The sequence below is a fragment of the Cetorhinus maximus genome, chromosome 9 (assembly GCF_964194155.1).
Source record: "Cetorhinus maximus chromosome 9, sCetMax3.hap1.1, whole genome shotgun sequence".
Taxonomy (NCBI): Eukaryota; Metazoa; Chordata; class Chondrichthyes; order Lamniformes; family Cetorhinidae; genus Cetorhinus; species Cetorhinus maximus.
In genome coordinates, this window is record NC_135887.1 from 110,961,565 (window position 1) to 110,975,568 (window position 14,004).

General features: G+C 41.0%; 1 protein-coding gene and 1 non-coding gene across 2 annotated transcripts in view; both read right to left on the minus strand.

The window, feature by feature from the left end:
* The window catches only part of LOC144685076 (eukaryotic translation initiation factor 4 gamma 2-like), a 36,888-nt gene continuing 22,884 nt past the window's right edge, over nucleotides 1-14,004 (minus strand). Inside the window, 16 exon segments of the mRNA XM_078549611.1 lie at nucleotides 1-3,061; nucleotides 3,664-3,785; nucleotides 4,026-4,231; nucleotides 4,897-5,101; nucleotides 5,812-6,070; nucleotides 6,751-6,966; nucleotides 7,415-7,513; nucleotides 8,115-8,243; nucleotides 9,883-10,043; nucleotides 10,176-10,317; nucleotides 10,399-10,497; nucleotides 10,581-10,664; nucleotides 11,365-11,475; nucleotides 13,041-13,192; nucleotides 13,266-13,332; nucleotides 13,450-13,584. Coding sequence (XP_078405737.1) covers nucleotides 2,993-3,061; nucleotides 3,664-3,785; nucleotides 4,026-4,231; nucleotides 4,897-5,101; nucleotides 5,812-6,070; nucleotides 6,751-6,966; nucleotides 7,415-7,513; nucleotides 8,115-8,243; nucleotides 9,883-10,043; nucleotides 10,176-10,317; nucleotides 10,399-10,497; nucleotides 10,581-10,664; nucleotides 11,365-11,475; nucleotides 13,041-13,192; nucleotides 13,266-13,332; nucleotides 13,450-13,584 — 2,256 coding nt within the window. The 3' untranslated portion in view covers nucleotides 1-2,992.
* LOC144685128 (small nucleolar RNA SNORD97) lies at nucleotides 8,402-8,585 on the minus strand. Its single transcript, XR_013577640.1, has one exon. It is a non-coding gene; the product is annotated as a small nucleolar RNA SNORD97 (small nucleolar RNA).

Genomic DNA, 14,004 nt, shown 5'->3' on the forward strand with positions numbered 1-14,004 from the left:
TGAATCACAGCTCAGCCAGTTTTATTTGTATTGATAAAACCTGAACACTGGGTTAGAAGTGTTTCTGCTACAAAAGTAGTATTTAAACTGAAAGATAGCTGTTACAAGGAGCTAACCTGTAATTACAGAGAAGCTATTCAACATAGGAACTGGAGTAGCTCACTCAAAACCTCAAGGCTGTTCTGCCAATTCTGAGAAATCATGGTCAAGTTTGATCTTAAAAAACATCCCAACTGCCAAGGCTTATATCCTTTTGTACTCTTGTAAAGCTGATACAGCAGAAAGATTTGCAATGGGAGCACTCCAGATTTTAAAAAAATTTTGACTGCCTGAAAGCTCCAAGCCTCGGGTGCCCAAGGTCCGAGGGTCACATCTGAAAAGGCTAGCACACAAGTGCACTTATATATAAATTTAAGTGCACTTTAAACTTTCAATTCTATTCCTTCGCACATTTAAATTAAATCGTTTGGATGCAGGATGCAACATTTAACCAGTTATACAAAATGAAGGGTAGTTTTGAGTTAAGAAATTAACTGATAAGCAAATGGCAGAACAGGCTACAGGGGCTGAGTGACTGACTCCAACATAATGTACTGAGGATCTGCAACAGGAGCACGCAAAAAAACCTTAGAATAAACTCAACATGGTTAATCTTCTGGAAAGAGGACAAGATCCCTCTTGCCTCATGATTATGTCTCAAATGAAATCAATGAGTTCTTTTCACCCATCATTACAGGAATTTACCCCATGTTTACAGGAAGATTACAAGCACAGCATGGATCTTGTCACAAGTGGGAATGACGAGTCTGGTGATGCAAAGAAATTTATTAATTGCTCGAGGAAATCACACTGCACCCAGGGCACTTCCATACAGATATCTCTTGTCCTACAATACACAGGGAAACCAGTTGGGAGAAACAGGCATGCCATTCAAAAATCAGTGATTAAAACCTCTGGTTGTCTAAGAAATGCAATCAGCCTGGATAACTAATGGACCAAGAAGAAAAAAAACAGGAATGCCCCTTTAAAGATCAAGCTATTAATGAAATTCTTGTGCGCTGCCACCAGCTCCATTATCATCGTCAACCCCATAAATATTCTTGTCTCCAGATTACAGGATGGCTGCATTGAAGATGTCAGGCTATAGTGCAGTCCAATATTACTTGTCTAAAGACCTTAAGATTTACCCAAGGATCCAGACCTTCACAACACCAATTCAAGAAAGATATCTAAATGACCAAGTGATGGCTGGAGATTGCTAGTTTTTTTTAAAAACTGAATCCTGTCAAGGCAACTCCACACCCCCTCAGTTAGTTCTGTTTGCAGTGCAGCATATTTCCCCCCCCCAACAAGATTTCTGTTCAATTCTGCCTTCTCCTCCCACCATGTCAAAATGAAAACTAGGATTTTACCTCTTACCAGATGACCCCATTGCCCAGATGTTTAAGACTTAGCAAGTGATCAGGCTTAGAGACTTCCAATCAGAGATTATCCTGGACTCAAAGACAAGGATGTCCAGCTTCCCACTTCAGGTTGACAGACTGAAGCAGGAATCCATTTTCTTTATTAGAAAAGTTTCAGGGGTTTATTTTTAATGCCAAGTGAGTTCAACTTTAAAATATTCTGAATTTTGGCTTTTCATCTAAGTTCAAAACTAGCATTATTATTGACCTGATGGAAGCTGGTGCATCAGGGTGTCACTCTGCTGAGCTCTGGCAGAAAAGCTTAGTTGGCAAATGTATACAATGCACGTTTAGGAATGTGCAATTCTTCCATGTACCAATCTAGTGTACCAGAAGGAATATCGGCAATAACTGGAAAGCACCAAAGCCATGTGCATTAAACCCTATGAAATGCAGTTTATTCAGCATGTTACGAGTCACGTCTGCTGCCACAAGGGGCGAATGCACCCACCTCCCAGGAAGCACTTGCATTCAATGGAACAAACCATAAATTTAAAAGCACCATTTAAATTTGTGACCATCTATGAAAATGATTACTGTAGGTGCACCAGACAATAGTCACAGCAGTAGGAAGCTCAGGAGAAAGACTCCATATTTCTGACCAGGGGCAAGCAGACAGGCTGGCTCTTTGGTGCTAGAGTTGGTGTCCCATTAAAGTCTCCAACTTCAAACAAAACCAACAGGAAAATAAGGCATCAAGTATCACAATGTTTATTATAGATACAAGTTACTTGTACAAAATCAGGGCATGTGAACAAGTAGTGAACACAAATTGATAAATTAAGTAGGCTTCATTTTGTTACTATCACGTAAAAGGGGCCCAAAGAAAAAGGTTAGTTCCATTAATCTCACTGAAGTTTTCCCCCCTACCCCCCGCCCCCCCATCTTAAACAAGCACTTTAATCTCTAGTTTACCTGCACAAAGCTGAACTGTGACATGGTAAAATGACTTTAAAGACTTGTGCATATGCCCAGGCTGTAGGATTTAAGCATAGTTAACCCTGGCACACATCTTAAAACAAAGCCCAATAGTGGAGGTAGAAATTCAGGCAAATTAATGTTACAGCTGCAACCCACTGATTACAGTTTCGAATTTATTTAGGTTTGTCTTTTAACAATCCAAGGGAAAAAAATCAAATATTGCAACGACTCAAGTATTTTGCTGAGCAAAGTGCATTTCTACAGTGTCTTGGTGTTGCTATTCAGTTTTGTAAAAATCAACCAATGTAGAACAGCAGCCAACAGCATTGTCTTCATTATAACTACTGCTTGCACTGAGTACATTTAGGGTTCAGTTATTGCATGCTATTCATAGGTCATGAAGTTGCCTAAAAAGGTACTGTAATCTTAAGATTCAATGGTACACTACGCTTAAGACATACACTAAAGGTTATGCAGAAGAAATGAGCCATGAACATGCTCCTGCGCTAAATACTGCAAACAGTGGAATGAATCTCTGCAGTGGTTGGGATGAACGCAGTTACATCACAGCAACAGTATATTTGCACTATTAAGGCTTTGGCCGGTTTTCAGTCACCTTCCTCTTCTTCAGATTCCTCTTCCTCTGCAGTTTCCAGCCAGGTTAGCCACTGATTCACCTGCAAGGTCAGATCAGGTTGATTAATCAAAAAAACCAACTCATGACTGAAATCTTAGAACAGATTTAGGTCAGTTGGCAAAACTCACCTGAGCGCTTCATGGGTTTGAGACTCACCCACCCCACTACCCCCTTCAACCCAAAGCAGCTTCAGTGCAGCACCAAGAGCACTACAAAGTCTAGTGCACCAATAGTCCTTGGATAAAGTAGTTACAGCCCAGTTCCTGCCTGACTTATCCTTTGGTAGTGTTATGTGGAAAATAAAACTGGTAAAAGTTCTGGCCAACATTCAAAGATAACAGTGGAATTGATCAGTCATTGTGACCATTTATGAAACTACTGGTGTCCACCTGCAAGGCATCCCAAACAGATAAGGCAAAAGAAAATTGGTCACGTTTTCATATAATACAAGATCCAAGCCCTTTTCTTGAATAGTTTAATTATGTGATTACAGTCTCATTGTTTACCTGCATCCTAAAAATAAGCTGACAAGGGCAGAAATATGCTCTATAAAATGTGATGGTTCCACTGTTATTTCAACCGAATCCATCTCAATGCCCAAGGTTTATCTTAAATAACCCAAGACCATCTTCCCTTATTTACCTGGAATAAAGCTTTGCCTTTTCCTGGAAATTCCTGGCTGATATCTTCTTTCCACGCTAAGAAGGCTTCCTCTTCTATTATTTCCATGTCATAAAAGTTCACAAAAAAGCGCAGTAACATACCTACAAACAAGAACCAGCTCACATGTAAACAATGAATGTAGAGCTGCACAATTTCAACTTTAAAACAAGCAACCTAAACCAAACTAGATGACAAGAGCCAAAATAACAATTTTATCAAACTTGCTGAATGAACTTTGTTTCAACATGATCATGCAAAATTAAATTTACATCCTTATAAAACTGCCAATTCTTGCCATTCTTGTGCAATGGAAAAAAGAGTTCAAATGCAGAGAATCTTACCTTTAGGGAAGTTGTGATTGTAGCAGTGCACCTGTAATGCATATAAGGCGCTAACCTGCAGCTCAGTGTGGTCATGCAGGAACTTCTGCATTACTGGCTTAAAGGACAGGAGCAGCTGCTTCTCTGGTTCCAACATTTCTTTGGAAGGAACGCTAGTTGGGTCACCAGTTTCAGCAGGTGCCATCTTTGAAATGTGCTGCAGGAAGCTAAAAGAGCAAGTTAGGAACAATTAATGAAACCCCCTTAACCAGCCCAGCAGGTCCAACTGCAACTGAACTTCCACATAATCTTACATCTCACCATGCTTGAGAAGTTTGTTCCATTAGTCCCACATCCCAGCCATCTCCCCATAACCCCTTCAAATCAGATTTCAGTTGCTGTCCAACAGCACATTCAGCGACAGACAAATCTCTTGGTTCCAAATACTGGAACGAATTGGTTTAAGGGACAATTGTATCAGCATTTATCTGAATGTATTCCATTAAAACGGTTAAAGCTTCATTTGAAGCTATATGGCTATTGAGGCACTCAGGTAGCAGCCCCACCTCAATTTAGGGGGGAAAATTAAATTTCTAAGACAGCATTACACAGACAAGGCTAACATTTCAGTGCAGTATAAAAAGCAGTGCCTTCCTCCCTCTCTTTCCCTCCCTACCCCCCACCAGAGTGCATGGTACCAAGGTTCTGGTGTCACAGGACATTACCTGAGCAAAAACTGGCTGCTCTAATAGTTCAGCATTTTATCATTCTCTCCCACTTCTTAAATAATCACAATGTCAAGGTGGAGCTAGCGATTGCATTTTTCAAGATGAGAATGTTTAAACTACAAAAACTTCAGGACAGACCAACTAAGTTATTGCCGTGCATATACCTGGTTAAGAGAATATTGACAAATCCTTTATCCGTATGCAATTTGGGAGAAATGTTATCCTTGATCCACTTATAAATGGCTTGAGGGGATGGGTCATTCTTGATCTGTTCTGCCAACTCTTTCTCTAATTTTAGTAATGGGAACAAGAAACTGAGTCCTTTCCCCTCCAGAATCTCCAACATGCGGTCCTTATTTTGGTCAATCTCTGAGGGAAAAAAGTGAGAAGTAAATGGATCATACTAGACCACTGCATCAGTACAATTTGGAAAGCTAAAGCTATCACAAATCAACTATTGTTTTCATTTAATATACATGCTCACAAAATGCAAGATACAAAAGCTTCTTTTTAAAGACGACAAGTATTAGAATAGCCAAAAATAATCTACTAGAGTGTTTCAAGCCAGAGGCGAGTTTAGGGTGCCTAACTGATGAGTTACCACAAGGAGCTCACCAACATATTTACAGGTACACTCTTAAGCTGTCTAAAAGCTGGAGTTGTCCAAAAGCTGAACATTTTTAGAATGTGCCGTGCATCTTTTATAACTTACTTGGGCTATTCAGCTAGGTGATGCATGGTGCCAGGCTTCTGCTTCACAACTTAAAGTCTATTCCTGCACTTCAAGCAACTCCTGACCTCACCCAACCCAGACTGGCCCCAGCCACCCTCCCTCTGCCCAACTCAATCTAGCAAAAGCAGCATGGCCTCAGTCAAAGCTGCTGGTTTTTTTAAAAGTGTATTGTAATACATTTGGCAGAATCCTTAGAAGTTTTTATTCCAGCCTTTAAAAAAGTTGGGGAAATTACAAATCAAATCCCATTGCTTTGATTGCAACAGGGTCATAGATGGTCCATATCCTCAATAAAGAGGTTGAACTTTCCCCAATGACCTCCAAACCATACCATGCAAGTACACACCTGGCAGCATCTTCTGCATGTTGACCTTGCTCTGTTGAAAGAGGTCAGTCAGCCACTCTCGATCCTTCAATTTGGCAAGCTGCTGTAGACAAAGCAGGAATAAGGGGAAATGGGTTCCATTCTCAAAGGGCTGGGCAAGCTCCAAGAGGGTCACGAGTTCAGAGATGACGGCACGTGCTGCAAACTGGGCCAAGTACGATTTCACCAAAGGGATATCCCCCTCCAGCTTGGGGCACTGCTCCAATACATTCAGGAAAGCCTGCAAGCAAAATTAAGGGAATTTCAAGCATGTAGTATATCCCAGTGACTGCATGGAGACTAACTACATAAAATACAGGTAAGGTCTCAAATCCAGCTATCAAAAAACCAGAGTTGCCTGAAAACAGGAGACTTCAATTTTGACGAGTTAAATTTTAATAACTTATCTGGATAATTTGGCTAGGTGCTGCAGGGGCACGATGTGGCTCCAGACTAGTTACCTGCTGCACTTAATGCGCCAGGCAACCCTCAACCCCAACCGACCCAGAATGCTCATGGCCCAAGTTATCCAAAACACATGGCATTAGTCCAAGGTTGCCAGATTTGAGGCACTGTACCTATACTAAATAATACATCCAGTTACCAAGTAACTGGAGATAACCAGCTTCATTAATTACAAATCATAAAACTCAAGCATATTCCCTGCACAGGCTCAAGCCTTAAGAAATGTTAAACTGGTATGCCAAGATATGGATACAGCAAAAAAGTGGCATATGTTTTATACACTGCAGCTTCAGTCAACAGCATTTAAACGAGCAGATATAACTTGGTCTATGGTTGGTAGGAGGGCAGTGGGTATAGGAAGGGAAAGCAAACCCAGCAGGCCTGCAACTATCAACTTGGATACTTAAAAAAAAAACTGAAGTCTCGTTTTTGATTAAGGCTTAAAAATTCACTTACTTGCATGAAGTTTTCACCCATAACAAGCCCCTCCTGTCTGAGTGCATTTATCAGAGTACTAGCTTGTTCTTTATCTTCATCAGAGCGATCTAGCGTGTACACAATCATCTTGCTCAACATTTCTGGCAGAAAAGGCTTTGGTGCCTTCATCTCCTTCACTCCACTGACAGCATCTTTAATGTTAAGATTCGTCAGGTACTCTGTGAGGATTGTTTCCTATAAAGGAATGACAAACAAGAAGTGCAAAGGATTTAAGCTTCAGCAAGGGTTCTGGGGAATGGTATGCTTGGCACAGCCCATTAAGTAAACAATGCAGTCAAACATCCCATAGTAACCTTCCACTTTTAAGAGGCTGCAGTCACAAAGGATGACTATTTGGTACTTATACTTCTTATTGGAAATGCACAGCACCATTGGTCACCGTGGCAGCTTTACATAAGCATTTGTTAGAGTACAGGCCAAATGTTCAACTAATCGAGTTAATGTTGTGGATATCATTCAGAATCCAGCAGAATGGCCTGCACACCAACACAGCATCCATGGCAAGTGTTCACAAACCAGATTTGTCTAACATCAGTTTTCAGGACCAGTGCATTGTCCCTACAAGAAGGATGGGAGGTTGCAGACAATAAAACACATCGCCCCAAGAATTAAAGTCACTTACAGTCAGTTTTATCAGTTCTTCTTTGGAAGGTGCTTTCTTGTTCTTCACAGGCTTCTCCTGAATCAAGGGTGGATTTGTTTTGAGACCTAGTTGAGGGGGCTAACAGGTAATACATTACTCTCAAAACAGGTTTACAGAAAATGTAGCTCACAGAAAGTGATCACAAAAAAAGAAATATGGTGAAATAAGAGGCATTAGAAGTTAAAAACTAGAAGTTAATTTAACTCACTTCTCCCCAGTGTTGAACTAGGACTGTTAAGACTTTCCAATATTTAAATCAGTTCAGAACATAATTAGGAATACAGCCCCTTGAGCCCACTCTTTCCATTTACTAAGAACGTGGAAGATCTTAGAGCCAACTCCATTTTTTGACCCGATTCCCTTGGATTTGCCTAGAATTGAAAATATCTGCCTTGAATATACTCAATGGAGCTTTAACCAGCCTCTGGAGAATTCCAACACAACCCACTGAAGAAATTTCTCATCTTAGTCTTAAGTGATCAATCCCTTATTCTGAGGCTGAGACCCCCAGTTCTAAACTCCCCAACCATGTGAATAACTCAGCATCTGCCTTGTCAAGTCCCCTCAAACTTAGGTTTCAACTCATTAAGACATATTACTTATGGTTCCACTATTCGAGTTAATGGGAACAGGAACAAAGGAATTAGATTCCAAACAACGGCCTGACAGCAAACCGTACCTGCCCCAGGGGTGGTGTTTGAGTACGAGGAGGCTGTGCACTTGGTGGGATCATAGTTGGTGTTTGTGGTTGAAGCTTGTGCACTAGATTTTTATTCAGCAAAAATGACTGTGCAGGCCTCAAACTGATCTGTCAAGAAAAAGTCAAACCTTAATGTCAACAATCGTATACAATACACAGTTAGCACTGCATGCAAATACTTAAGCAAAGGTGGTTTAATATGTCTAAATGTCTGACGATATCTGAAGAATAGCTGGTTATTTTGTCAGGTTCAAACTCAGAAGTGGCTGCCCTCATCTCTCAATCACGCTCACAGGACACTGGCCAGCTATCCATAACAGGTGGAAAAAGGGTTGGGGATTTGGAAGAAAGAAAAACGGGTAAGAGGTGGTGGTCAAGGTAAGTCAAATAGTAAGAACAGCCTCCAGATTAGTCCTCACAATAACGCGTCATTCCTTAATCATTGGGCACCAAACCATTGAATATGTCCAGATTCAGATTACCTCATCTGCATTGATCTGTCCTTTCTTTATGAACCGAGGAGGCATGCCCTTGGATTGTGTTGGTTGCTGGAATGAGTGTCCCTGGTTTTGTCCATGGTAATGCTGGTTCTGTCCCTGTAATAGAACACTGTCACTTCCTTGTGCCAACACTACCTGCTGCCAGGCTCAGCCTTAACAGGACAAACACTCCAACCAGTAGCTGAGCAGGTCCTGGACTCCACTCCTTCCAACATCAGTGCTTTTTTTGTTCATCAGCCACCAGAGCCCAGAAGTTGGCTTTCAGAGAGACAGGCACATCCCAAATGTCAGGAACTCTCCAGGTGTGATTGAAACTGAATATACAAAACAGCACAGAAGCAAGGACAGCCTCAAACATGCACTCCACAAGGCTACAGATGCCCTAAAAACAGTTAAGTCAGTAGCTTACTGTTCATCACCAAGCTGGTTTGCAGAAGTGCATCTCAGTCAAGTTAGCTAAGTCTTCACTTCAAAACTGGATTACTCATCTTCCAAATGGCCCATGTCATTTTGATGCAAATGCTAATCTTATACCAGCCTCTTCAGAAACATTAATCCTACCTTTAACTCTAGATAATAAATGTTTTTATTTCACTTTGCACATCCTTGCCATGTACCCCTTAATGCAGCAAATAACATTGAATCTAGAAATGAATTGATGCAATGTGTCTTGCAAGTTTCAAAAGTTGCACACCAGCTGCTTGAAGATATTTCAGTGTTGTAGCTATCTAAGAAGTCTCACTCCATTCCAATTAAGCGATAAAATTTTGTACAGCAAGAGCTATACTCAATATCTATTGGGGGTGCTCAAAACAGGTGGTGCCAACCTATTCTGTGCTCTACACAGTTAAACCACCATTAGGTGAGCCTCAATTCATTAAATCCCAGCCTGGTCTGTAAACACAAGTCTTCAAATCCACATGGCCCAAGCAACTTATCTGCTCCAGGCTGGGGGCAAAGAAGCAACTCAAACTGCTTTGCCAACTTAATCTAGCTTAATCACATCCATCCACATGACAGCATCATTTACAATATCCCATTAATTTGCACATTAATAATGAGGCCGCATCAAATTATGCACGATTAAGTTTTCCGTTGAATTATTTGGATAGGCAGTGCCCAAAACCAAATTGTTGGTATGGTAATCAATGCAATCCACGAAAGTAGAAAAGCAAAATGCAACGGCTCTTTGAACCTTCGTTGTTATTCAGCTTTTCAAACAGACATGCAATCATTTCATTCCTCACCTGATTAGATTTAAGGAAAGATTTGCTTCCCATTTCCCCAAACTGTGACTGAGCTGGTACATGCCCACCATGCCCATTAAAAAGCTGGTTGGAACGATGTCGCCCCATGGTAGGTGAGAATCGGTCTTGAATTACTCCTGGACCAGTACCAATTCCACTACCTTTGAGATAAAAAGGATTTAAAAAGTAGCAAATTTAAGCTTTTAGAAAGCAAAACAATCACACCTGGCAAAATATTAACTTGTTCATAGCCATTCAAGAAAGTGATGCTGAAACCAGAAAGCAATACTTACCTGGCATTTGTCCAAACATATCAGCAAGCCCCCCAAGTGGGTCTCTGTCAAATTTCCTTCCTGGTGGTATAAAAGGTCCCTCCAGAAAGAAGTCATTCCTCATTCCTTGAGCCATAGCTGGCGGAATAAAAACTCCCAAATCCTGCAGGCAACACAAGTCAGTTAGTTACATGCTAACATGCAACTCCAAATTTAGAAATTTTACAGCCAATCTATAGCCCACCTTTACTGCATCTTGACGAATCTGGTTTATCGTCTTTGGTCCATTGTCAATAAAAGCCTTGCGAGGAACCCAGCGGTGCTCACGCAACTCCACAGTATCCTACAGAGGGGAGAGAGGAATTCAGCTTATGCTCAGACTAGCTTTAAAAGAACTAATTCAACAAGTAGAGAAAAAAAAGTCACCTGCAGCAGGAAACGAATCCTAGCTGGCAATTCCTTATTTTGCATCAAGGAACGCATCCGGGCAAAGTACTGATCCATTAGAGACTAGGAAAGACAGAAGGTTTGCAATATTTAAACAATCAAATGCAAAGTTGAACAAGAATTATATTAAATTATAATATTGAATTATAATATTGAATTATATTAAATACTCATGTTGACACCAAATACTTTAGTACATCAGCATTTAATTGAAGCTGTTTACTCAACATATCCTTTCCAAGTGGAACAGCATTAGGACACCAAGTGAAGGTCAGCATTATTCATGGCCACTTCAAAAAGCCACAACCATTCAGCTACTATCAGCTTTAATAATACAAATCACAAGGTACAGAGCAGTGCTGGAATTTCATCAGTAAACTCATTTCCCTCCCCCAAAAATTGGAAGACTTGGTTGAATCACAGCCACAGCATGAGCCAACAGCAGCCCATAGTGTGCAATGTCATAACACATGAAAAGAAAACCTTTCCCAAAAGGAATTTGTATCTTAATGATCTGGTTAATTCACATACGTGCCAAAACAGGACTGCACTGTTTATTCCCCAGCCCCAAAAAGATCAATAATTTCAAATTCCTCCTCCTCACACCACACCCCCTCCACAACAAGGCTGCACAACTTCTCAGGGTTAGTGCAGGGCTGCCGTGCACTAGCCTGGCAACAATTATGGCTGGGAAGAAATTAGTAATCCCAAAACATTCCCTGAAACATAGGGATAACACACAAACCATCAGATACAACTTTACCTTGGCCTTTTCATGGTCTAGTCTAGGTCCTACTGTCCTCATTATCTGACAGAGGCACTCCAAATCCTCTCCCATATCCTTGAGTTGGACTCTCTTTTTCTTTTCCAAAAGCTAAGAGGAAATAAAGTGAAAAAGCTTTACTATTTACCATTGGCCAGAATGGAGAGCAATTTATGCCAGCAGACTGTGTGGTAACCTTAACACCTTTGGAAGAAAAATAACTTGCTTTCATATAAGAACATAACATAAGAACTAGGAGGAGTAGGCAATTCAGCCCCTCGAGCCTGCCCCGCCATTCAATACGATCATGGCTGATCTCATTTCGGCCTCAACTCCAATTTCCCGCCCACTCCCCCAATTTCCCGCCTTCTCCCCATAACCTTTCAACCCGTTACTAACTAAAAATCTGTATCTCCTCAAATTTATTCAGCATCCCACTGCACTGAGGTAGTAAATTCCAGATTCACAACCCTTTGAGAAAAGTAATTCCTCCTCATCTGATTTAAACCCATCACACCCCTTAGCCTAAAACAATGGCCTCTCGTTCTAGAATGCCCCACAAGGGGAAACATCCGCTCCACGTCTACTTTTTAGCATCTCATACCTCAATTAGGTCTCCTCTCATCCTTCTAAACTCTAGCGCATATAGGCCTAAACTGCTCAATCTTTCTTCATAAGTCAAGCCCTGCATCTCTGGAATCAATCTAGTGAACCTCCTCTGAACTGCCTCCAATGCAACTACATCTTTCCTCAAGTGAGAGGACCAAAACTGTGCACGGTACTCCAGGTGCAGTCTCACCAATGCCTTGTACAGTTGCAACAACACTTCCCTATTTTTATACTCTATTCCTTTAGCAATAAATGCCAAAATTCAACTTTCCTTCCTTACTACCTGCTGTACCTGCATACTAGCTTTCAGCAATTCATGCACGAGGACACCCAGATCCCTCTGCACTGAAGCATTCTGAAGTTTCTCTCCATTTAAATAATATGGCCTTTTTATTCTTCCGACCAAAATGGATAACCTCACACTTATCCACCTTAAACTCCAACTGCCAAATTTTGGCCCATTCACCTAACCTGTCCATATCCATTTATAAATTTCATATTTCATTGCAACTTACTTTCCCACTTATTTTAGTGTCATCTGCAAATTTAGCTATAGTACCTTCTATCCCTGAAGCCAAGTCATTAATGTAGATTAGTTGGGGCCCAAGGACCGAACCCTGTGACACCCCACTAGTTACAGCTTGCCATCCAGAAAAAGTCCCATTTATCCTGACTCTGCTTTCTGTTGGTTAGCCAATCCTCTATGCTTCAGCTAGTACTCTGTTTCACAGCAGATCACACAAAACCAGTTATCTCACCTCGCTAGCATCAACTGTCTCCATAGGCTATCCATTTCAGGAGACTATTTCAAAATCTCTTCAGCCACATGTCCCAGTATTCACTTCCCCTTCCATCTATGTTATTATGCCCCATCCCTGAACGGCACTTAAATGCCACTTCAACTCCTCAATCATTTTGTTAACTCCAATCAGATTTTCTCCTCAAACATGTTTGAACTAAAAAAAGTCCTTAAATTGCTCGTGCACATAAAATCAACTTTTAAGCTGAGCTCCATAAGAGCTAACTACATAGAACAGCTGGTCAACAATACGAGATCAGTCACTTACTGTTTTGATGCACTTATGAAGGATAGATTCGTGGATAAGATCAAGTTTGCCAAGCTCTCCAATGAATTTGATGTTGCCCAGCATTTTGATCTTGGCAATAGCCCGTTGCTCTTCCTCTTCGTTTGAGAGAGGGCCATCATGCTTGTCATAGACTAAAAATAAAAAACAGTTTTAATACGATTCTGCTGAATTGCAATAAATTAAATCAGTGTTGATCATACTTACTATCGACATTTCTGGTACGGTTTTCAAATTCATCTTGAAGCTTTGAAATTAAAAGGCGTCTGAATGTCTGGGGAAAAATAGATTGCATTTCAAAATCAATTGATATTTCCTATCAATAGCATGCAGTCATCAAATCCAACTGGATTCCAATTCTATGTGCAAATTTGAAGTGGGCACTGCTTACCGTACTTTGCTTGTGGTGTTGCAGCAAACCCTCAGGAGATGGGCCATCAAAGTTAGGAGCATCCTCTGCTAGACGCAGGCATAACTGAGCATAGAGTGAGCTATACTTGGGCTCTTCAAGGGCTTTGTCTACTATCTGTGGTAGAGAAATTACAAACAGAGGCACTTTTCAGTGCTGGGTCACAACGTAAACAAACCAAATTTCCTCCTTACTCACCCTTTTAAGGTAAAAAAATCAAAATGGCAACTTATCTACATTTACAGGACAGATCAAGTTAGAAGCATTTCTTGACAGGAGGATCTAGTAGGTGTTCAGTGCACAAAGAGGGACATTACAAAGATAAGATAGTGGAAATTTCTCCCAATTTACAAAATTGTGCAAGTTGTAAAGTGCAATGACTGCAGCCTGGCAAGAGACATTTCAGAATGGGAGAGAATGTAGAACTCCTTGACCACAGTGGCAGGTCTGAGGGAGTGGCTGAGCTTCATGAGCCAGTTCCTCATGTTAGGAGTTGCAATGCTTCAGTCAGAAGCTGAAGAGAGCAGCTGGTGACTG